Raw genomic sequence first — 22,239 nt, forward strand, 5'->3', positions numbered from 1 at the left:
ATTTTTTTAATTTAATCAGTTTAAAATTTGTTTGCAATATTATTAAAACTTTATTTTTAAAAATATACATAAATAATTGAAATTGATATTGCATTTGTCACGCTGCTTAATAAATGCCTGTATAAGTAATAATAGTTGAAATAATTATCTAGGGAATTTCGAAAAATTAATCATTATTTTCGGGATGAATTCGTTGGCATGCGATTTAATTTCGAATTGCGACCCGTGGATCCTCTGTCGGTGGACAAATTTTGCCGTTCATATGGAATCGGTGGTGTGCCATCGGGATAGTGGACCGCTGAGATGCGACTGTCCATTGAGAATAGTTGTGAGTCTGAGCTGTGCAATGAACCACTCTTATCCTGACCGGTTAGTAGTGAACCAACAGGTGTGGAGGTCTTCTGCCTGTCGTTGGTCGCATTTGTGCCATGTCCAAGGCCTGGAGTGTGCGGTGATTCCGATCGGGAAAGAGAATCGATTACCGATCGCAGGAAGTGACCTTTCAAGGAATCATCTGTGCCCTCCGAGCCGCTCTCCACGCGTTGGTTACGATGCTTGAGCAGCTCCTTGGTAAGGAACTCGCGCAAATTGAGCGACCGCCCAATTTGGCTGACCTCCTGTGGTGCTTCAATGGAAGCACCGCCAGGACTTCTTGACTGCCGTTCTGGCTCCGATGAAGAGCTGCTAATATGGCTGCCGGGCTGCTTCGCCTGTCGCTGTCTCTGGCGCATGCTGATGGGGCGTTGCATGCCTTGAGGTTGCTCGACATGGGAACGCGACAAGGGTTCTATATGACTCTCATTTGGTATATTTGTGCTAGCATTCTGTGGAATGCTCTCACGTCGCGTGCTGCTGGCTACATCTATCTCCAAGAGGTCGACAGGAGGACCACGCCGGAAAGAGGATTTCAACAAGCGTCGTTGTCGTAGCTCCGCCTCTACATTGAATGAATCGCTGCTTTCCAAGCTGGCGCTGTCAATTAGGTCACGTTGATCGGGCGGCTCCCGTTCCAGTAGCTGCTGTAAATAATCCCGTCGAGTTGGAAATTCACGGATGCTGACATTGTTGAGACGCATCTGTTCCATTAGCTCGCCTGCTGTCATCGACGGTTGTTCCGCTTGAGGCCTGTCCATAGGGACACGGGTTAAGGTTGCCGTACTCTCATATAGGTAAGCAGTGATGCTGGGAAATTGACGATAATCCAAACGTGGAATGTCTTGCTTAATACACTGGATAAGCTCATGGAATTCGTGCTGCATCCGTACACTTTGATCAGCATTCATTTGGGAGACATCAAGCTGCAGTTCCCGTGCATATTGCTCGAATGTGGGAAATGGTATTGGAGCCGATATTGTTGTTACAGGCACAATATGCGATTGTGCCGGCGTGTCCACCTCGGTAATGGTGGACAGCTCGTGGGCCAGCTCCTCGGCCGCCAGCTGTGGACTATATCGACGTATTGTGGCCGGAGGTACCTTGCCACGACGATGTGTACCACCCTGGTTGGATGAACCCAACGAAGTGGGTTCAGCATCTGGTAGCTCCAGTCCCATTGCTGTCATTGGACGCGACACAGAGATGCCACTATCCAGACTAGCTCCCGTTGGCTTGTGCTTCTGCAGCGGCAAAGCCTCCGAGTTTGATTGCGTTGCGTCGCTGCCCTCAGACAACGTACGGACACCGCGCTCCTCCCGCTGTTGCTGCAGTCCCTGCATTGGCGGCAAATCAAAATACTCTGTGGAATGACGATCTCCCTCGCTAGCCGAGGTCAGTGTAACCTCCACCAGTCGCTGCTTCTCCCCACGCACCTTATTAATGAGCTCAGTTAGATCCGAAATTCGCTGTATGCATTTTTCTGTGAGCATCTCATATCGTTCCATATGACGTGTTGACGATTTTTCACTGGTATTTTCAGATTTATTTATTTGGTTGCTGCTGATCACCTGAGTCTCCATCACTCTTGAGGTGGTGGTGGTGGTGGTAGCTTCACTAATAGCCACCTGATTGGGTTTTTGATTCCCCAGCGATCGTGCTGTGTTTCTTGTACTTTCAGTTTCCGGAGCAATGGTAACTGAGCGTCTGGTCTGTCCCGGACTGCCCCTATGACTGATTGAGGATCGTTCCGGTTCTCGCTGGGATTGTTGCTGTTGTATTGGCTGTCGAGTTTGCTGTTGTGATTGCTGCTGTTGAGCTTGTGGTTGCTGCTGTGGCTGGGAATGTTTTTGTTGCTGTTGCTGCTCCTGCTGTTGCTTCTTATTATTGGCGAAACGATTCATCCAGATCTGATCGAAGGCGCGATCACTGCTTTCCTTATCCAACATTTGCTGCTCCTTTTGTTGTTGCTCATGCTCCTTCTGCTGAACAATTAATGTACTCTCGAGCTCATTAATAAAACTATGATTGTCCTGGATGAAGGCCTGCACGCGCTCCACACGTTGATTGTCAATCAGGTTCTCATCTATTGCGGCGGCAGAGCTTCTATTGTGTGGTTGATTGATGATCGAATCGGTTGGTGTGGGCACTTCCGAGCTGCTAACGCCCAGTTGCTCAATAGTTGTCTGAGACATGGCCAATAAACGCTGCACATAGTGAGCGACGATCGGATGAAGTGGTTCCGGTTGGGCTTGTATCGTATTTGAGGCAGTTGTGGCTTTAATGTTCTCATAGTTCACAGGTGGCAAGTCTCGATACGCTGTGGAATTGGAATCCATTGAATTCTGTCGATGATTCAGCACGTTTTGATGTTGAGTCAATTCCACGACTACCTGCTGCCTTTCAGCTGAAGCTGCATTTCCCCCTGCTGATGAAGAGGTGGTTGCTTCATCGGATGCCTTTGGATGTGGATTACTTTGCGATTTGGCTTTGGGTATGTATTGCTTGACGGTGCCGTCACTTTTCACCTTGATAATAATCTCGTTATTATTGTCACCCTGCTTCTTGCGTTCCTTTTGACCCTCAAGTTTTTGCTGCTGCTTATACAATTGACGCAATCGTTGTTCCAGAATCTCCTCCTTCTTCTGCAGTTCCATCTCGCGTTCGTCCAGATTGCGAGCCATATCCGAGTTGATATTTGCCCGTTCCTTGCGAATGGAATCAATTACTTTTTGTGCATTGTCCCCAGTCATATCCCCCGCTTTCAGTTCCGCCAACAATTGGGCACGTATTTTATCAATGCGTTGCAGTAAACTCTTCAATTTAATTGACTTGGCCGACTTGGAGTGCATGCCCTTTAGCTCCGTGCGTAACTGTTTGCTCTGATCATCCACATAATCCAGCAGCAAGGAGCAACAGCTCGCACTGCTCACAGCGTCATCTGCCTTCGCTTCTGGTGGATCACCCACATTGATGGCATGTGCAGCACTTGATTTGCTGTGTCCACATGACTTTTTGGGCGAGTTGAGCCTGGATCTGCCTACCTCTGGGCAGGTGACAATTGCAGGACGCAACAGCATCTGTTCCATGGCCTCATTCAACTTCTGCTCACGACGTGATGCTAAGTCGGCAAATCGATGGCTGGGTACAAAGTTAGACTGCACAAAAAAGGAACAATATTAATAGGAATGATTTAAAATGTAGGCATGCAATAAACCCACATCACTTGGCAGCAACTGTGGCTGTTGTTGTGTCAGCGCTTCCAACTTCTCCGTTAGCTCGGCGCAATCCCGACGTACTTGCTCGCGCTGAAGCGCCTTTTGTCCGCGTTGCTCGGTAACTTTGCTGTAAAAGTAAATTAATAATTAATTATTATCAAGAATCGAACACCGAAACCTTTTATTTTTGGTATGTATATAGTTAATATTTATATTAAAAAAGAAAAATTTTCACTTGTAAAGTTGCCAGGTCAAAGGTCCGACCAAACTTTTAAACTTTTATAACTTTATCAAAACTTAACCAATTTTCAAGTGGAATATCATTTTGCTCATGATTTGGCATCTTAATTAATTCTGCATTTAAATTTTGTAAATTTAGGAAATTAAATTATTATCGATTATTATAGACCAGACTCGATTTCGATGCTAAGGGTCCCCCCTTTGGAATTTTGAAATTTGAAAATTTTAATTCTAAAGCTATCACTTTTAATCAACTCCTTATATCGTAATTAGCACAAAACAAAACTTTAAACTTGTTTCTGAGATGGTTCATTTTTTTTGAAAAAAATCATGGGAAATTGGAGAAAAATTTTGACATGTAAAGTTGTCAAGTCAAAGGATTGACCAACATTAAACATTCATAACTTTGTCAAAACAGAAGCAAACTTAAAGTTGATTGTCATTTTGATCATGGTTTGGCATCTAAATTCATTCTGCATTTAAATTTTATTTATTCTTAAAAAAAAATATTTTGCCTCAATCTTTAATGGGAAATTATTGATTTAATCCGTCTTACCGCAATTTGTCCAGCTCCTGCTCCCGCAGCTGGTTGAGCTGCGTCTCAAGGCGCGCATGATCCATGGCATTGAGGTGTGTGGCGTCCGGTAGATGCACCTGCACAGCTTGGGCAGGCGCCTTGTAGTTGCGATAATACTTGTTATTGTGATCATAGAACTGCACACGTCCAGTTGTATTAGTTTCGGCTCCTGATCCCTGTTTCTGACGCACCACGTAGGTGGTGGTGGTGGAGACACTAGAATGGGTGGCTCTGGTGGAAGGTGGAGCGACAACACCTGTGCTGGAACTTGCAGCTTGAATGGGCTGTTGCGGTGCTGCATAGGTAGATTGTTGTTGTGGATACTGCTGCATGGGTTGCATAGGATAGGTTTGAATGGAATAAGGCAACATGGGCGCAGGATAACCTGGCATTATAGGTGCTGCATACAAAGCGTGTGGCTGCATTGCTTGTGGGGCATTAGGAGGAAGTGGCTGCATGGGCATTTGCTGCAAATGCGTCTGCTGCTGGGTCACCGGAGGCAGTTGCATGTGCTGATCTTGCAAAGGCATCTGTTGTTGCATTCGCACTTGTTCCATGGGCGGTACTCCAGTGGGTTGTGCTTCCACAGTCGCCACCGGTTGTGGTAAGTTCGTGCTGCGTTTGATGCCCGCATCAATAACTTTGGCTGGAGCGACCTGTTTTCCAACGTTTCTCAGCGAGGAACGCTTTTGGGTCTCTGCCCGTTTGGGTGAAGCCCGAGCAGTTTCTTTGTTGGGGGACCTTTTGGGCGAGACAGCTTGCGCTTGCGGTATCGATTTAGTTGACCGCGTTGGGCTGCTTGGTGGGTTTATTGGCTGTTCCTCTTTTTGGTGTTGCCTGCGTTCTGGCGCATTCTCTATTACCTGTGTGCTGCGTCGCACCAGTTCAGAGATTTGCGTAAAACGTGGACGAGAGGCGACTGCATCAACAGCAACTGCTCCTTGCTGACGAACTGGACTGCTTGGGGGACTGGGATGCACTACACGACTAAATTTGCGATTGGTCTGTATGTGTCGATCGTTGATCTCTATGCCGTCCCTTGTACAAATCTCCAAAGAGTCCTCACTTTCGATATCGACATCCATAATAATTGGCGGGGTCTTTTGCAGTTTCCTGCTATTGGGGCCACTTACTGGGCGCTGCTCTATATCATCATCATCGCAGCTGCTGTCCGAGAGGGCTACAAACTCATCGCATATCTCGTGCTGAGAATTGGCATTGCCATGACCGCGTGTGTGTTTGCTCTTGCTTGTGCCAGGACAATGCGATGATTTGCCCTTTCTGTTGTTGTTCAATCTGTTCTCCTTGCCATCAGTTTCTCCTTGCAGTGGTGTTTGAGTGCCTGCTGTGGCGCGTCCTTCCACATTGAGGTCCCTTCCTCCCGTTGCACGCACCACATTCGCTGGCGTATGCTTGGACGCACGATTCGCGGCGAGGCGACGACACTTTTTCATCTTTTCAATCCGTTGCTGCTTTTGCTGTTCAGTTTTTTCAACTTCAACTAATGCTGCTCGATGGGCGGCGCCCACTTGAAATACAGACGTACGGTAGTCCTGGTGTTTTTTGGCCATAACATGCTCACGCCACACATCCAACTCCTTCTGCTTGATGCTCTCCAATTTTTGTACTTGTCGTGTCTTTTCGGCTGCCACCTCTTGACGTATTTGTCGAGCCATGCTGTTCGATTTCTCGCGCACCTAAGACAGTCAATTAATTGATTTCGTAATGTTACAACGCTACTGCGTCTTACCTGCTGTAAACGGGTTATGCGACGCTCATGCTCAAGATCTTTTTTAACGCGTTCAGGATCGTCAAGAAATCGATTGCGTTGCCTAACGTTTGTGTCTGGTTTGGCATTGCCAGAAATCATAAGCGCCATTGTTACTTACAAAATGAACTAAAAACTTAACACATTTACTAAACACTTACTAAAAATACATTGTGACTGTAAAGTCAAAAACAACGTTCAAATATGAAGCGCAAGCCAAACAAAAAAGCGCAAGCGCCGTAGAGGGTTGCCAAATCGTGCGGACTAAGAACGAGGGCTGCCCATTCAGTAAAAATTTCCGATCTGGTTCGATTTTTTTACTTAAAAATATACGTACATTTCCGATAAAAGGTACTCTGCATTTTTTTTTTGCATTTTTTTCACATATTTTTCTTATTTTTAGCTAGAATTTGTAAATATTTTGCGATTTTTTGTTATATATTTTCTAGATTTTTCGATATAGTTTTTGTTTTATTTTTTAGAACTTTAAGCCTTCATTAAAATATTAAAACATTAAAATATTAACCCTAATTTTGTTAAATTTTAAATTTTTATAAAATTCATTATTGAGTTTTTTTCAAATTTTAATTTGCAGTTATTAACAGTGATGTCTGGCAATATTGATACTATTTCAGCAGGAAAACATCGTGTTATGCGATGAACTGAGCGAAGTGGTCTCACCTCAAGAAAAAAGAACAAGTGAACATGTTCACCTAAATGAACAGTGCTTACCCAACACTAATTTGGTGGCGGTATGCGATGAATTTATCGATAGAGCATACGTTTCAGATCAGCTGTTTGTTACTTTTTGTTTTGATTACGAGATTTTGTCACTTGAAATTGATTTTTTTGGATTCGTTATATTACAGAAATGGCTTTCTTGTTGCGTCAGCTTGCGAAGCCTTTAGTACAGAGGTAGCTAAAGAAGTAATAAACTTGAAGTCATTACTTAAGCATCTATTGCAGAAATTTCTTACTTTCGACGTCCTCTCTGCGTTATGCCGCCAAAGACGCCGCCTCAAATTCCACCGTTGCAGACGCAGCTAGCACAAATACACAGAAGCAACTGCAACTGAGCGAGAGTTGCTTAAAACGTTTGCGCGAGATATGCGTCGACGGTTCCTTTTTGCGCGTAACTGTCGAAGGCGGGGGATGTTCGGGATTTCAATACAAATTTGATTTGGACAAAAAGAGGAACGAAGATGATCTGGAGTTCGGCGAGGAGAAGGCCAAGGTGGTCATTGACACAATCTCCCTGGACTATTGCACTGGTGCCACCGTCGACTATCACAGCGAGCTAATAAGGGAGGGATTCCGCATGGTTGCCAATCCTCTGGCCGAGCAGGGCTGCTCTTGTGGCTCATCATTTGCAATTAAATTGTAATTAATACGCAGTACGTTGTTTGTTAAACTTTAGTGAAATATTTAAAACATACATATATATATATAAATTTATATATTCAGCTATATACACACTGCTTTGCTCTTGGACCTAGAAAAATGCGATTTATGCCCTGTTTACAGTTAGCCGTTTGTTGAATTTCTTCGTGACGAAAGTAGCATAATTTAAACAGTAGCCTATAAGAGCATTCTCAACCGTATCCACATCTCCGGCTTCCATTCAATAACGCAGCCGTTGCCTCTCCTGGACAGTAGCCGGGATATTCTGTTGCTTGAATATACAATAAAGCGGCGAGGCATCATTCAATGGCCGGCAGCCAATTGTTCGCTTAAGCTAATCACTTGTTCCGTGAGGACGCTGATCTGTTCCTCATAGTTAATGCGCGTCGTCGTCTGTAAATAAATTAATTAAGCACTATATGATGTGCTAAATAAGTATTTATATATATTGCTTACAAGTTCCTCTTCGAGCATTTGCAGTGCACCGCCCAGACTGGACTGTTGCTCGTCCTTGGATTTCAGTTCTTGCGTTGCGTTTTCTAAACAAATCTGCAAATGCACTGCTTCCTGTTCAGACGACCGCAGACGCGACTCCGCCAGTGCTTTGAGACGCAGTAAATCTTCGAACTTTTTGCTAAAAACACTATAGATGAGCTGTTCCTTGGTGGGTGGCTCTAGTGGTTCCTGCAGTGAGTCACGCGCGCGCTGACTGCACTTGATTTCCAGACTGCACGGTTTGACAGTGACGCCCGCGGCAGCTGTGCTGCAGCTGCAGATAATGCTGGCATCGCTCAACGTTTTGCCGAGATCCATGTTATTTGTGTTCGAGTTGAAGTTATAGTTCTGATTCTGGTTGAGTTTAAGCACCTCGTACTGGGCTCGCCAGTGCGCCGTCTCCTTCTCCAGCAGCGCAATGCGCTCCTCGGCAGTTAGCGGTAAGGCTGTATTGGTGTTAAGCTGGTGCTGGTGCTGCTGCAGCGGATTGTGCAGTGGCGTGCTGTCGCTGCCTGTGGCGCTCAAGGCATCTTCACTGCCCAGCTGCAAGTAATTGATTAGATTACAACATTTCACTAGGTTTCCAGGAACTTACCATGCTGGCTGCATCGACCAGCTTTGTTTCGAGTTCACAGTTTCTATGCTGCAGTGTTTCCACTTCTTTGCGCAAACGTTTCTCCACCTCATTTTGGTCACTGATGCGCTTCTCGAGTTTCTGTTCCAACTCTAAAATACGTTCGGTATGCAGCAACAAGTCACGTTGCTTGTCATCGATCTGTGGGTGGTAATCATTGTATGAGGGAGCGTGTGTGTGTGCTGTTATGACCTTGCAATAAATGGCTTACCAATGATGTCAGTTGTGCGTTTTCCATGATTTTCTTTTGCAACTCCTCGAAAATGAGCGCTTCTTGGGCGGCATTTGTGTTGGGTGCTTCACTTGGCGGTTCCTGTTTGCTGCCACCCAAGAGACCGCGCCTGCTGGGATCTTTCTTCTTGGGCGCCTGCTCGTGCAGCGTTAGTTCTTGCTGCAACTGCGAGACACGCGACTCCAGCTGTTTGTTGCGAAAACCCAACGAATCCACCTCCTGCTCGGTCCGTCTTAGAGATGTTGCATTCTGTTGCAACTGTTCCCGCAGAATCGCCTCTTTTGCCTGCTCATCCAACACTGCTTTCTTCAACACTTGTGCTTGGGCACGCAGCTACATGTGTGTGTGCGTGTAAGTTATGTGCGTGAGCGGATGTGGATTTTAATTCGATTAAAATACGCTTACAAATTGGGGCGTAAACTGTTGCTGTTGTTTCTGTTACCTTTGAGTATTCGCTTGCCAGTTTCTGGTACTTTGCCTCTGGTACGCTCCCCTCCATGCTAGCCAGTTTCTCTGCCAGGCAGGCAGGCAAGTTATGAGCAGCTTTCTTTATTAATTTTAAATCAATTCTTTAAACAGGAGCACAATAACACAGTTATTTTTTTTGCGCTCAGAAAAAGTGCCAAAACTGCAAGATTAGTGATGACAAACTGCTCGATTTATGCCAATACAGAGATACTATCAGTATATCGATATATGGAAAATATCGATAGGAACTTTTACTAGAGTCGATACTCCAGTCAGAGCCATTCAAATTACACAGTCGTTACTTTGGTGCTTTGATTTGAAATATGATAAGAAGCCGTTTTCAAATTTATTAACTATTTTTAAAAAATACATAAATTACACACATGCCAAATACTTAATGAAGCTAACTTAAAAATATTTTATCAAAAGGTACTTTTTCAAATATTTTGTTTGAGAGTTCGCGGAATATAGTACCAAAGCTCTTGGAATAGCCCACCTTCAGTTCGTTGAAGACGGTCTCCCAGTTCTCATTCAGAAAGCGATTCATACCCTCAGACAGGGTTTTATCGTTGAATAGGTTCTCAAATTGCAGATAAACACGCTTGGGATCCATGGCAACGCGATATTCCTTGAGACGCATGTACTTAACACCATCCTTCTCGAAAGGTTCTCCAATTAGACGATGCTCGATTTTGGTATTAATTAGAGTAATGTTGGCTTTACCGTGCCCTGTAATGGGTAAAAGTAAAATGCGTCCAGACATTTCATATTCGCCAATCATTTCAATGCGATCCGTTTTGCTATCACAGATGATTAAATGTTTCTCCAAGTCGGTTCTGTAAAAGGAATGGAATGTGATTTAAAATTAACAATCTTCTATCTGACTCTGAATAGGAATCGGAATCCTCATCGGAATCTGAATTGGCGGCAATCTACTAATTTACCTGTAGCGATGTATCTTGCTGGTCGAGATCATATCATGCACCTTCACATTTTTCAAGGCTTGACGTAGATTAATGGGTGCGTTACCGGCGTCTATAACTAGTTTCTTCACGGACAGCGGCTCTAGAGGCGGAATGCCGAATTCTTTGTTGCCTGCCAATAGTTTAATTAGTTCATAACGTATACATAATTAGGTAACAGACTTAGGTATATAATCGATCTTCTTGATATCGGAGTTTACTAACCAGTTCTCAGCAATTGTATGGCCTGGTTCACAGCATCCACCAGACATTTGTCAAAGTTTGCATCGCGCTTACACTTGGGGAAGTTGTCGGCTGTAAAAATTAAATTAATTAATTGAAATCAATTTGATCATGACATTGAAATCATTTGCGGAAGTCCAACGGAATTTGGGAGTATGTAATTGTGTCAGCATAACTCATAAAAACAGCGATTATTCGCTGACTGGAACTTCGCATACTTAGAGTTCGTTGGCCACAAAACTTGTTTCATACAATGTCTAAAGTATAACAACAAAACTACAACAACAACAAATGATTCAGCATATTATTGTCTCTCAATGTCAAGTCGAAGCGCACGGTTATTTGTCTGTAAGATGTATCGTGAAAACAAAGCCATTCATGACCTACGGCAACATACCCAGATATCGTGAGATATCCACAGCTCTTAAGTAAATCAGTAGGTTGGAATATATGTGTCACCTACTCTGCAAGCGGAAGTGATCTACTGGCTGATATGCCACTATGGTGTGGACCAGTTTCGATTGCATAACGATTTCATTCGAGTTTATCGCTGCAACTGCTGCAAAACGAAAGGCTGTAGGAACGGCTGTAGGCGGGCAAACTCGACTGAGCGAGACCTTACTTATTCTTTGAAAAAAATTTGTTACATTTGAAAATGGATGATTTACAAAGTCTCCAAGATTTTGCAAATGTTGTTAATCAATCAAATACCAAATTCCATTTCGTTTACAGATCTACAATTTTTCTCTTTAGCTCTATTCGCTATTCGCTATTTTGTGAATGAGTATGTACTGAGTATGCGAAATAAAAAATATGACATTTTACACAATATAGAACAGAATATAGCGAATAGGTATAGCATCAATAACTCAATTTTTTTGACAGTCTAAAAGTAAATAAGTGATATATATTATGTACACGTAGATAACCTTTTCTGTTTGCTACACACTTATCTCTTTTGACAAACTGAATGTATCCTTTGTATGCTTAAGTTACAGGGTCTTAATGAAAATAAAATCAATAACAGCAAAAACAAAGACTGCACATTGACTTGGCATATTTGACTGTCACCCTGGCAGGCCATTCGAGAATATTACAGTGGCCTGACCTTCAGGCCAAACGCCAAAACTTAACAAATACTTATATTAAACACACATAAACAAAATTTATCACGTTTTGGCCATAAACTGCGCTGGTGGGCCTAAAAGCAGCCAAATTCAATTCCAAAGCCAAAGCCAGAGTTATAATTAAATGTGCAAATAAACATAAAAGATATTTTCACTTGTTTTTGCTGTTGCTGCTATTGAGCTTTACTTACGCAAATCTTGCGCGACTGTTACAAATTTTGTTGTCTCCTGCGCAACTACAGCGATTAGCAAGAGCAATAAAAGTGTCGATGGTTTTGACATGATGCGTTTTGAAGTCGAAAGTGATGCGAAATTTATTGCTAATTGGCACACTGGGCTTTCCAACAATTGTCAACTCTTAATGTAACACGCACAAAAATTATGAGCTGCTGCTACTGCTGCCAATTTTGCACAGCACGACGACTTATCACAACGCACTGTACGCGGGATGCTCCGAGCATTCGAATTTTATACCGAGCTTCAGACGACAAAAGCTTCCCTCGTTTAAGCCGAACATATGATAAAGTTTCAATCATTACCATGCCGAGCTTTGGCCCATAAACATGCTTATACATATAATGCAGGTAGGTATTTATGTATGTTTGTATGTATGTACTCGACACATGCGGCAACTTTTGCTTTCCGCCTGACCGCTTTAGGTAATGCAACCAATAGCCATAACTGATCATGAGGTTGCAACTGACTCGGCTCGCTCTTGCATTCGGCCAAAAACTGTGTAAACTGTGGTAACTGGTGAGATATAGTGACCGGCAAGTCAGCAACCCTGCAATGCCCTTTCAATTATGTGTTGCGGTTCATTGAACCCTACCTCCAGTTATGTTTTCCTTAATTGGGGTGCTATTAATAATGCCGGTAGTAATCATAACTCGGTTATATACCATGTATACTTCAAATAAGGCGGGAAAGACAAAATACGTTATGCGTTTGAAGATACTTAAAAGCTTTTGAAGAGTAAAGCTTTATCTCTGAAAATGGATTGCGTATTTCATCTCTTAATGCTCAGACGGAATAAAACTATGGAATTTAATTTACATATATTATGTACATAATTATAATTGCTTTGGAAAATTTGGAAAATGTTAATAAGTTTATTGATTGAAATATACGATTTTTAAAACTTCACATGCTTCACACTCATAAACTTTAAAAGGGAGAATAAATAAATATCAAAAAATACAACGATAGATATATTTAAAAAGTTGTTATGAAAATATATAGATATTTGGACATGGTCCTTCAACTGTGTATTGTTGTAGAAAAAATATAAAAAAATTTTCCTGAAGTATTCCGGACATAACTTTACTTGTAAATTATCAGGGGTAACACAGAAATCGAAACCAAACGAAAATCTTCCAAAAATGAATGGAGATTTTGGACTTTTCGCTAGATTAAACTTTAAATTAAAATTCTAATTTATTGCTATTGAAAGTTACGTTGTATCGAAACGTAATTACTTAATCCACATTGGTTGCAGCTGCACTGAAGTCTGAAGTCACTTTTATTTAAGGTTTCAGTGTATTTTTAATTGTGCAATGGCTCAATGTGTGATTTCACGTTTGATTAGAGACCATGGAAACAGAATCCCGTTTTATTTCGAAACTTGAAATGCCAAAGAGTTCCCATGGCAACAACACTTAACCAATTAGTTCTAATCACCAGTTCAATATGGCTATTAAAGTTTGTTGCCTAAGTCATTCGTTTGGCCAGCGAATTCTTCATCGAGCTGAGCACGAGGACCTCGGCCAAATGGCTCGGCATGTGTCTATGGAAACTGTCGCAATTGTTGTTCAAATATAAACAAACAAAGCTAGCCGGCGGCCAGACCAGGTAACGGTGAACACGGGCATGGGAACACTAGCCGCTGCTGGTGTCGGGGCAGCCGTGTGATGTGTGCGTGTGTGTGGAAACCGGTTGCCCCGCCGCACTCAACAACAGTCGTCGCTTAACATTCTCTGAGCACGCAAACTATTTTGGAGCTCAGTCGAAGACCAAATCATTTCCAAAGTATCTATTACAAGACAATAGGAAAGCGAAATGAAAAGGTGCTACTGCGGACACAGGGGCGTTGGCAGTGGCGGTGGCGGTGGCAGCAGCATCTTGAAGTCGAATAGCCACATCAGCAGACTACAGCAGCCGCAACGCACAGATCTCCTCTCGCTGACGTCATCATCCCGACAGAGTGTGCAGCCTACGCAGTTCGTAAAGCGTCCCACTGCCCGTAACAACTCAAATCCGGCTATGAATCTGGGTCTGGGACACTCCAACAGCGGATTGTGCCGGGACTTCAGCAGACGCAACTCTGCAACGACCACTGTGAGTCATTGCTCCAGCTGCTGCAGCTCCTCTGGCTATGCACCGCAGCTGCAACAGCAGCAGCGCGAGAGCCGTGTCAAGGTACTTAGCTGGGCCAACGGGGAGCCAGGTGCCAGTCACAGCAACAACAACAGCAATGCGAGCAATCACAGTCATTGCGAGCACACGGACAATCGACGTGTCTACGAGCAACGCGCCTGCGCCACCAGTCGCCTGACAGCTGAAGGTCAGGTTCAGGGTCAGATTCAAACAACGCCATCACCTTTGCCCCCCACAGCTAGTCCTGCCCGGCACTGCAACAATGACGACGAGTTGCAACGTCTGTTGGCGTTGCAACAATTTCGACTACTCAATGCCAGCGACTGCTTCAGCAGTCAGCGACAGGATGAACTGCGTCTGCAGCGAGCCTACGACAAACTGGGCATGGCCGACACCGCCAAGTGGCAGAAGAACAAAGCGAACGAGACGAGGCAACACACGTTGCCTGCCCCAACTCCCTATGCGCTGCGCCAGAAGTTGCTGCAGCTGCGACTGCAACAAGAGCAAGCTGCTGGACGAGGCACAGGAGCTGCATGTGCGCCTTTGGAACGCAGCTGTGCGCTGAGATTCAATTGTCATTAACTTAATATTAGGAGTGGAAAATAATCTTAATTCTTATTTGATACTTTTACTCAGGGACCGTAACGAATATAATTTTTTTTAAATAAAAATTATGTTTTAAGTATTATTTGTTGATTTTTATCATACAAGTTGCATTTTTTTTTAGATACAAAAAAAAGGTTATTTTTCAATTTGTATAATAAAATGTTTTGATGAAAAACCATTTCGATAAGATGATTTGATGATTTACAGGTGTCTTTTCTTTTAATAAAAACTAAAATTGAAACCCTTCCGTAAATGACGTTTTTCAGGCTTGTATGTTTTCATATTACAATTTTTGTTGTATCGTAATTTATTTAAATTTCCACTGCTGTAATTAAGTACTAGATAAGCGACCCCAATAAAAAATCTATAAATTTAATTCACAAATTAATCAGTCATTCAATCAATCAACCAACCGTGCGAACATTCAAAAATGACACCACTCAACGTTAATTCCCATTTATCAGATAAAACGACGCGATGTCATTTCGATTTATTGCTAATACATATGTATTTCATTTATCATTTTAATAAAACAGTGCTATTTTGTTACAAGTGCTTCATGTTCTTTTTATTTCCATTTTTCATCTTGTTTTGTTATTTTTTTTTCAGTTTTAATTTTTGCTGCTTTTTTAGCATTTTGCATGCGTTTTATTTGTATTATTATTAAATTTTGTTGTTGTCTTTTCGAATTTTCAAAAATTAATTACAAGTGATTTATTTATTTTTTTAATTAAAATTTATCTTTTCTTTTCGAGTTGTATTTTTAGCTGATTTCTTTTGCCTTTTACGATATTACAATTTGTAAGTTTTATTTTAATTTTATGTATATCGTTCTTTTTTGTTGCTGCAAACAGCCGATATTAACTATAATATTAAATAATGTTTTTTTTTTTGTTTTTCTTTTGCGTATATGTAGAATTCGGTACAACATTAAACAGAGTACTAGAGGGGCTTTGACAAGGGGAAGTCTGGAGGGGGGCCGAGGATGGCTGTAGCTGAACATTCAAGTTGAAAACTCTGTGCGTTATGTGGCGGGCCGGGAGGATTATACAAACGAAACCATTTTGTTGGAGGGGGGGTTCAAGATAGACAGATAGAACTACGTATTCCATTTTTGGATGCTTGCCTGGGCATTAACATACATGTATATAAGTATAATACTTGAATGTGGCGGCCTTTAGCACGAGAATGTTTCGACTTTAAGTATTCTATTGTTGTTGCTGTCACAAAATACAAATACAAAAACACATCTACACGAATGCAAGTATTGTTTGCGTGTGAGTGTTTTCCTTATTTGCTTACAATTTTATTACTATATATATATATATATATTTTATATATATTTATAATATGTATGTTTTAGATTTGTAGTTCTTGTTTGTAACTTTATCTGCCGCCTCTGTGGCGTCGACTGAGGGCACACAGTGCCGCTCAAAAGTATGCCGCTCTCAACGCGCATGTTAAACTTTTGATCAGAAATTATTATTGCAATTGAATATATTTTTGTTTTTGTTAAACAAATCTTTGCTCTTATGCAATTGTGTTACGTTAATTATAATTATTGTAGTTTGTTTGTTTTTTTTTTTTTTGTAAGATTTCTGTTTACATGCACGTTTTGTGTGCTTTACATATTTAATCGTCGACGCATACAAGTTAAAAATATACACAATTTTTGTTGTTTATTTTAATATTTTTGGTGTAAACAATTGTGAAACTTATGTACCTTCGAGCTTAATTTGCTTGGCGTTTAAAACTAAGTAAACATTTAGTAGAATTTGCATCGTGAATAAAATATAATATAAAAAAATAAACCGTCCTTAAAATACGTACATACTTTGTTTTCACACACATAAAAAACGCGTTGATATAAATTCAAAAATAATTATATAAAAACAACATTTTACCATTTGCTATATTAAATAAAATAGAAGTGAGAGAAGATAATTCTCTGCCTAGTTGTTGTGCTATGCAAAGAACCGAAAAAATGCTGTGCGAGATAAAATGCAATAAATACAACAATTGCTGTGTCTGTGTGTGCACTTTTTGTACCTACTCTACATTCATGTTTATTCGTGTGTGTGTGTATAAATGTGTGTGTGTTTTCGCATTGCGCAAGGAAAAACTATAACAAAAAATAAAATTAATACATTAAGAGATATTCATGCTTATGCAGTGTTTAACACTACAATTAGTTTGAACTAAAGTGTCTCAATTTGTGAGTGTGTGTGTGTGTGTGTAATGTGTATGTAATTTTCCTTATTTTCGTTTTCCAAAATGAAAAATAGGCTAATTTGTATGAATTTCTTTACCCTTATAACGTTGCTCACGATTCGATTTCACGTATTCGAATAAAAAAACAAAACAATTTGCGCTTTTAATTGGTATTTGTGTGTGTGGCCGTTTTGTTGTTGTTGTTGATTTTACTTCTGCTGCTGCTGATTTTTTGTTTTTGTAAGTTATTGTAGCTGCTTATTTTTTCTTATTCTTATTGTTGGCGCCGCGGGGTGGTGTAAGGGGACGCCCTGAGCTCCCAAAGTTTGGATAAACAAATCGTCGCTTATCGGCGGGTTTCAATATCTGAAAGGAGCACATTAATGTGTCGTCAACGGACATCATGGCACCTACAATAAATAAACAATAATAAGTTAAGATATCATGTTAACAGAAACGAAATCCAAAACCTTGTAAATAGGTTTAGTTTAGTCTACAAGAAATTCTGTCTAAAACAAAACATTTTTAGAAATTAATGACTGTCATCGAATTTATATTGATTATTCAATTATTTTTCAAATAATGGTTACTTGATCTTCCATGTGTAACTGAACAATAAACCTATTATACACGAGCTGCTAGGTTATCTCCAAAATCACAGCCAATGTCTGAGTTATCTATAGTAGACGTATTTGCTCACATAAACAATTCACGTCAGAGATAACATCCACATCCACATACAAGTGTGTGTCGTAGTCGTAGTCTAAAGTGCATTCCCTGTCTATTTCTGATCTCTGATCAGTCATAACTCACCCGCATTGTCAAATTCACCGCAATAATTTGGTGCCGAGAAGAGCGTGACCAGCTGTCGCTTGGCAAAGAACTCGTAACCATCCTCAACAACCTGATGAGCCCGACATATCAGATCAAATTCGTGCTTTTGTAGAAATTTGCCCACAACCTAAAGATGAAAAACGATTGGGATTAGTCATACTGTTGAGATTAAGTGTGTATTCTATACAACCTCTGCTCCAAATGTGAAGCTGACACCGCGATCATTCTCGCCCCAGCCCATGGTATCCTTGTCTGGATCGGACCACAAGAGATCGCACAATAGGCCCTGATCTGGCACATCTGTGGGACGCATAATGCGTCGAATTTGCTCCATCGAGGACAAATCGGGACTTAGGCCGCCATGACAGCAAAATATCTTCTCATCGACAATTGCAGCCACGGGCAGACAGTTGAAACAATCCGTAAATGTTTTCCACAGTTTGATGGTGTAACGTCGCTTGCATTCATCGTAGAACCTGTCAATAAAATAGAGGAATGAATGACACATGAATAATAGAGACAGGTAAACGGTTAAGCGTGTTATTGTAATAGATACATATCTGTTACGGAGCTCTTAATCACTTACCCGTAGATGCGATTAATGCTGGCGCATTCGTGATTGCCGCGCAGCAAAAAGAAATTCTCGGAATATTTGATTTTGTATGCCAGCAGAAGGCATATCGTCTCCAAGGACTGCTTGCCACGATCCACATAGTCGCCAAGGAATAGATAGTTCGATTCGGGCGGAAAGCCACCGTATTCGAACAGACGCAACAGATCATAGTATTGTCCATGTATGTCACCGCATATCTTAAGTGGCGCCTCCAGTTCCAGCAGTATGGGCTGTGATAGGAATATTTCACGCGACTTCAGGCATAAACTGCGGATTTCATTCTCCGATAACTGCACATTCTTGCCCGGACGTGCTCCACGCACTGCAAATCCCACAATAATGGAAAATTAGATGATGATGATAATGATGTGGAGTTGGGATCTGACTTACCTTCCAGCAGACGCGAGATAATGCTGTCAATGTTCATGATGTCGGACATGTTTTGCTTAGGCTGTTGCTGCTCTTCTTCTTCTTCTTGATGTTGTTGTTGTTACTGCTGTTGTGCTTGTTGTTGTTGTTGTTGCTACTGCTGATACCTGTGTATGTGTATGTGTCTGTGCCAGTCTCTGACTGTCTGTCTGTTCCACTGTTTTCTTATCTGTTTACCTGTGATTGCTGCTGTTGCCACTGCTTTCAGCTCCGTTATGTATTTTCGGTATACGTTATGTATGTTATTTCATCGATGTGTGTTGGGTGGCAAAAAAGGGCGGCGAAGGGAAACTGCGTGCGTGCGTGTGTAGGAGTATGTGTGTATGTAGTTGTCAGGTATTATACACTTAACAGCGCTGTTTTAAGCTGCTGTCGAGGAATTTCAATACCTCAGTTGTTGCGCCATGAACGTTCAGCGTTTGTCACTGGTTTGCGTGCTCCTAAACTGCGTTTTAAAGCATTTATTGCAAGTTATTGTAGATTTTTGCGACGTCAAGAAATTTTTTCGCGCAACCACACTTCGCCGCATCTCAATCTGAATTCGCCGTCTATGCATATCGATAAGCTGTTTACAACAATATCGATAGCTCGCGGTCCAGTTGCCACTTAGGTAGTCTTGCCAGACAACAAAATGCGCTCAGGTGGCAGCCCAAGTGCATATGTTTTTTCAAATGGAATTCAAAAATTACATTAATAAAGTGTGTGGCTTTTTTTGATTATTTTATTTTCCCTCATTTTTTCTCATTGTCATCATCATCACCCATGCTTTTGCCACTGCTCAATGTGTTAAACATTACACGTTTGCGTGGCAACGGTACAGGTTTTGCCGGATGCATCTGCACCTGAGTTGTGCCGGACCGGGAAACAACTCGAGCTGCAGGTTTGGCCAACATTTGTTCCAACTGCTCCTTGAAGTTGCGATGTTGCTGCCGCTGTTGGGGCGAACTCGAGCTCTGCGACTGCTCGTCATACTCATCCTGTGATATGGATGTTCGATCAGCAGTCTCGACTCCATCATCATCGTCATCGTCGTCATCTGTGATGCCCGAAGAGGGATTTCTGCGTTCAGGTGCATCAATTGGCTGCAGCGGCGTCTTGTTCTTTAGGAGCACCTGGGCACTTTCCGGCATCTTGGCGGAACAGAGCTTCTCCACAAACTTGCGTATGCGATTGCGTGTTGCATAGAAATTCGGATTGTCCTGGAAAGGATTATGATCTTTCAGCAATCGAAAATGCAGTTCAAGGGAGCACTTACCAATCTAAACTTGTTCCTATGCTGCACTAGCTCGTCACTAACACGCTTGAGGGATGTATTGGAGATACTTTTGGACTTCATGCTAAATCCATGCGGATTCAGCTTAAGATTAACCAACTTGCGTGCATCTTTCCGGGTCAGCGGCTGCGGTGGCTTCTGTGGACTTCTAAGAGAAGATTGAGTATTTTTCGACAATAATATTTCCATTTCAATTGACTTACTTAAATTTTGGCGCTTCTTTGGATTTCGTCACCTTGAAAACTTGTCGCTCCGGTTCCGAGGTCAGCAGCTCACTGCCCTCATCACTTACACTCTCCTCCTCGCTGAGACTTTCACTTATGTCGGTTGCCTCCTGTACCTCCGACTGGGGCCTTGATTCGGGCTTCGACTTGGGCTCAACTACGGGCTTTGTATATGTGGGATGACTCCCCGAACTGCTGCGGCTCGGAAGCTCTTGGACTTGGGTTACAGTGACTGTCTGCTTTGGTGTCTGCTCCTTCTCCTCCTTCTTCTCCTTCTCTGGCTGCACTGGTAGCTCTTCAATGGAATACGTGTCATCGTCGCGCTTTGTCTTCGTTTCCAGGAATTCATTTTCCACCTGACGTTTAATGCGCTCCAGGTTGGTTTCCTCCTTCTTGGGCAGCGGCTTGGGTATTTTGGAAGCGGAATGGATGACTACGGTGGTCTCCACGTTGGGTTCGGTAAGTCGCTTCAGTTCGCGCTCCAATGCCTCTAGTTTATCTTTGTAACTCATTTCCAGGTGGTACACCACTTCCTCCAGCTTGTTGGCACTTACTTTTCCAATTTCGGCCACCTTCTCGGTAAGGATGCGCTCCAGATCCTCCAGACAGGGCGTAGCGACGCGTTCCTCGGCAGCTGCTGGTGTCACAGCTGTCACTTTTCTGTCTGCTTCCAGCGCATGGCTTAGATGCTCCAGCTTTTGATTAATGTCCTGTATGAACTGTTCATTGCTCAGCTTCAGCTGCGTCTGCCACGCCTCGAAGCTGCTCAGACGCTCGGCGAGACCATGGAGCTGCTCCTTGCGCTCGCAAGCCTCGCTTTCGATGGCTTCGCTGCTTAGTTCATCCTTGTCCTTGTACTCCGCCAGGTTACTCTGTATGCCTACATCGCGGACACTTGTTGTGGCTGTGGCCTGATCCTGGCGTGGACTGGCATGTCGCCTGGAGCTGCCGCTGCGCTCCTTGATATTGCGCTCGGCTGCATTGAGTCGCTCCTTGAGCTGCTTGATCTCCAGCTCCATTTTGATGGCGTTTATCAACTGCATGTCGTTGTCCTTGTCCTTGGACAGCTGGACACCTGATCCCGCTGCATTGGTAGTCGGAGTGCCGACCCGATGCTTCCTGCCGATGTGTATGTTGAGGGCGTCGTTGCTGATGAAGTTCTTGGGGCACAGGTGACAGGGAAAGACGACTTCGCGAATGGCCTCGATTTGGGTGATCTTCTTGTGCAGCTGGACAACTTCGTTGTTGGACTCGCCGAGGGACTGACGCAACTTGGCTATCTCTTGCTGGGCCGTGGCATGCGCTTCCCGCAGCTCCCCGACACTCTCATCCAAATACGTGCGGCAGCAGAGCAAATATTGTATGGCATACTGTGACATTATAAAGTATTTGGCAATTCCACTGTCCAGAATGTGTGTCTCCAGCGCTGTGCTTAGTGGCGCCTCGGACAAATGCTGCAGTGCCTCATCCACAACCTCAAAGTTCTGCTCCCGCAAAATGCGATCCGTCTCATAAGAACCTTTTAAACATTTAAAGTTCTTATAAATGGATCTATAGAACTTGAAAACTTACCCATGAGTCGCCAATCCAATGTCCCGTTCCTATATTGGTGCAACTTGAAGCCTGCCTCTCTCATAATTTGTGGAAAGTTGCTTTTGTACCCCATGGCTGTCTCATCGATAGCGAAAGCAAAAGTTGTTTACAATTTGATTTTCTTTACGTTTTCGTTGCTATTTTCCAATTACCGACTACAATTGTTTGCCCCAGTTCCTTCCCCTAGTGAATTTATTTGTTGTCACTGTATCGATGTAGTTGTTGCTAGGTGACGGCTGTCAGTTCGTTATCGTATCGGTGTGAGCGTCACCTGGTTCTTAACTTAGCTAAGAACAACACTTGAGTGTCTTCGCTAACTTCCTTGAGGGGGTGACTCAAAATAAAC

General features: G+C 42.7%; 7 protein-coding genes across 8 annotated transcripts; 2 read left to right on the forward strand and 5 right to left on the reverse strand.

Moving 5' to 3' along the window:
• Positions 1–43: 43 nt before the first annotated feature.
• On the reverse strand, positions 44–6,426 carry LOC117790353. Its single transcript, XM_034629783.1, has 4 exons — positions 6,158–6,426; positions 4,387–6,104; positions 3,594–3,717; positions 44–3,530 (listed from the first exon to the last, which is right to left on the reverse strand). Exons 1-4 carry the CDS (start codon positions 6,284–6,286, stop codon positions 174–176), a joined length of 5,328 nt encoding a protein of 1,775 aa, XP_034485674.1. The 5' UTR covers positions 6,287–6,426; the 3' UTR covers positions 44–173.
• A 520-nt stretch (positions 6,427–6,946) lies between these two features.
• LOC117791515 (iron-sulfur cluster assembly 2 homolog, mitochondrial) lies at positions 6,947–7,996 on the forward strand. Its single transcript, XM_034631299.1, has 3 exons — positions 6,947–7,090; positions 7,142–7,569; positions 7,640–7,996. Exons 1-2 carry the CDS (start codon positions 7,047–7,049, stop codon positions 7,557–7,559), a joined length of 462 nt encoding a protein of 153 aa, XP_034487190.1. The 5' UTR covers positions 6,947–7,046; the 3' UTR covers positions 7,560–7,569; positions 7,640–7,996.
• On the reverse strand, positions 7,574–9,572 carry LOC117791514 (protein phosphatase 1 regulatory subunit 21). Of its 2 annotated transcripts, XM_034631298.1 has the most exons (6): positions 9,380–9,572; positions 8,917–9,270; positions 8,667–8,846; positions 8,033–8,614; positions 7,877–7,969; positions 7,574–7,841 (listed from the first exon to the last, which is right to left on the reverse strand). In XM_034631298.1, the coding sequence occupies exons 1-5, from the start codon at positions 9,434–9,436 to the stop codon at positions 7,880–7,882; spliced, it is 1,263 nt and encodes a 420-aa protein (XP_034487189.1). In that variant the 5' UTR covers positions 9,437–9,572; the 3' UTR covers positions 7,574–7,841; positions 7,877–7,879. The 2 variants fall into 2 exon arrangements, with proteins under 2 accessions (XP_034487189.1, XP_034487188.1); XM_034631297.1 differs by having other exon boundaries at positions 7,575–7,969.
• A 143-nt stretch (positions 9,573–9,715) lies between these two features.
• On the reverse strand, positions 9,716–12,119 carry LOC117791178 (protein takeout). Its single transcript, XM_034630857.1, has 4 exons — positions 11,929–12,119; positions 10,593–10,682; positions 10,350–10,500; positions 9,716–10,241 (listed from the first exon to the last, which is right to left on the reverse strand). The coding sequence occupies exons 1-4, from the start codon at positions 12,017–12,019 to the stop codon at positions 9,809–9,811; spliced, it is 765 nt and encodes a 254-aa protein (XP_034486748.1). The 5' UTR covers positions 12,020–12,119; the 3' UTR covers positions 9,716–9,808.
• Positions 12,120–13,792: 1,673 nt separating this feature from the next.
• LOC117792737 lies at positions 13,793–14,712 on the forward strand. Its single transcript, XM_034632987.1, has one exon. It carries the CDS (start codon positions 13,793–13,795, stop codon positions 14,690–14,692), a length of 900 nt encoding a protein of 299 aa, XP_034488878.1. The 3' UTR covers positions 14,693–14,712.
• Positions 14,713–15,616: 904 nt separating this feature from the next.
• Positions 15,617–19,350, reverse strand: LOC117792646 (serine/threonine-protein phosphatase alpha-1 isoform). Its single transcript, XM_034632861.1, has 5 exons — positions 18,765–19,350; positions 18,348–18,696; positions 17,952–18,237; positions 17,741–17,888; positions 15,617–17,337 (listed from the first exon to the last, which is right to left on the reverse strand). Exons 1-5 carry the CDS (start codon positions 18,811–18,813, stop codon positions 17,186–17,188), a joined length of 984 nt encoding a protein of 327 aa, XP_034488752.1. The 5' UTR covers positions 18,814–19,350; the 3' UTR covers positions 15,617–17,185.
• A 166-nt stretch (positions 19,351–19,516) lies between these two features.
• On the reverse strand, positions 19,517–22,063 carry LOC117792644 (zinc finger protein DZIP1L). Its single transcript, XM_034632858.1, has 4 exons — positions 21,873–22,063; positions 20,280–21,819; positions 20,059–20,224; positions 19,517–20,002 (listed from the first exon to the last, which is right to left on the reverse strand). Exons 1-4 carry the CDS (start codon positions 21,964–21,966, stop codon positions 19,535–19,537), a joined length of 2,268 nt encoding a protein of 755 aa, XP_034488749.1. The 5' UTR covers positions 21,967–22,063; the 3' UTR covers positions 19,517–19,534.
• Between the last annotated feature and the right edge of the window lie 176 nt (positions 22,064–22,239).

The sequence above is a fragment of the Drosophila innubila genome (genome assembly GCF_004354385.1).
Source record: "Drosophila innubila isolate TH190305 chromosome 3R unlocalized genomic scaffold, UK_Dinn_1.0 2_E_3R, whole genome shotgun sequence".
Taxonomy (NCBI): Eukaryota; Metazoa; Arthropoda; class Insecta; order Diptera; family Drosophilidae; genus Drosophila; species Drosophila innubila.

What these genes read in the sequence shown, in the direction of transcription:
- LOC117790353 (XM_034629783.1), bottom strand. Translation starts at nt 6,286, where the DNA reads ATGGCGCTTATGATTTCTGGCAATGCCAAACCAGACACAAACGTTAGG. An exon ending in GCATAACCCGTTTACAGCAG is followed by an intron (nt 6,105 to 6,157) that starts GTAAGACGCAGT and finishes TGACTGTCTTAG; the next exon opens with GTGCGCGAGAAATCGAACAG. An exon ending in CAGGAGCTGGACAAATTGCG is followed by an intron (nt 3,718 to 4,386) that starts GTAAGACGGATT and finishes TTACTTTTACAG; the next exon opens with CAAAGTTACCGAGCAACGCG.
- LOC117791515 (XM_034631299.1), top strand. Translation starts at nt 7,047, where the DNA reads ATGGCTTTCTTGTTGCGTCAGCTTGCGAAGCCTTTAGTACAGAG. An exon ending in GCGAAGCCTTTAGTACAGAG is followed by an intron (nt 7,091 to 7,141) that starts GTAGCTAAAGAA and finishes CATCTATTGCAG; the next exon opens with AAATTTCTTACTTTCGACGT.
- LOC117791514 (XM_034631298.1), bottom strand. Translation starts at nt 9,436, where the DNA reads ATGGAGGGGAGCGTACCAGAGGCAAAGTACCAGAAACTGGCAAGCGAA. An exon ending in ACGCACAACTGACATCATTG is followed by an intron (nt 8,847 to 8,916) that starts GTAAGCCATTTA and finishes TACCACCCACAG; the next exon opens with ATCGATGACAAGCAACGTGA. An exon ending in AAATGCTCGAAGAGGAACTT is followed by an intron (nt 7,970 to 8,032) that starts GTAAGCAATATA and finishes ATTTATTTACAG; the next exon opens with ACGACGACGCGCATTAACTA.
- LOC117791178 (XM_034630857.1), bottom strand. Translation starts at nt 12,019, where the DNA reads ATGTCAAAACCATCGACACTTTTATTGCTCTTGCTAATCGCTGTAGTT. An exon ending in AACAGTCGCGCAAGATTTGC is followed by an intron (nt 10,683 to 11,928) that starts GTAAGTAAAGCT and finishes TAATTTTTACAG; the next exon opens with CCGACAACTTCCCCAAGTGT. An exon ending in CATACAATTGCTGAGAACTG is followed by an intron (nt 10,501 to 10,592) that starts GTTAGTAAACTC and finishes AACTATTGGCAG; the next exon opens with GCAACAAAGAATTCGGCATT.
- LOC117792737 (XM_034632987.1), top strand. Translation starts at nt 13,793, where the DNA reads ATGAAAAGGTGCTACTGCGGACACAGGGGCGTTGGCAGTGGCGGTGGC.
- LOC117792646 (XM_034632861.1), bottom strand. Translation starts at nt 18,813, where the DNA reads ATGTCCGACATCATGAACATTGACAGCATTATCTCGCGTCTGCTGGAA. An exon ending in GCTTCACATTTGGAGCAGAG is followed by an intron (nt 17,889 to 17,951) that starts GTTGTATAGAAT and finishes TTTCATCTTTAG; the next exon opens with GTTGTGGGCAAATTTCTACA. An exon ending in CGGTGAATTTGACAATGCGG is followed by an intron (nt 17,338 to 17,740) that starts GTGAGTTATGAC and finishes TATTTATTGTAG; the next exon opens with GTGCCATGATGTCCGTTGAC.
- LOC117792644 (XM_034632858.1), bottom strand. Translation starts at nt 21,966, where the DNA reads ATGGGGTACAAAAGCAACTTTCCACAAATTATGAGAGAGGCAGGCTTC. An exon ending in ATTGGATTGGCGACTCATGG is followed by an intron (nt 21,820 to 21,872) that starts GTAAGTTTTCAA and finishes AATGTTTAAAAG; the next exon opens with GTTCTTATGAGACGGATCGC. An exon ending in ATAGGAACAAGTTTAGATTG is followed by an intron (nt 20,003 to 20,058) that starts GTAAGTGCTCCC and finishes AATCCTTTCCAG; the next exon opens with GACAATCCGAATTTCTATGC.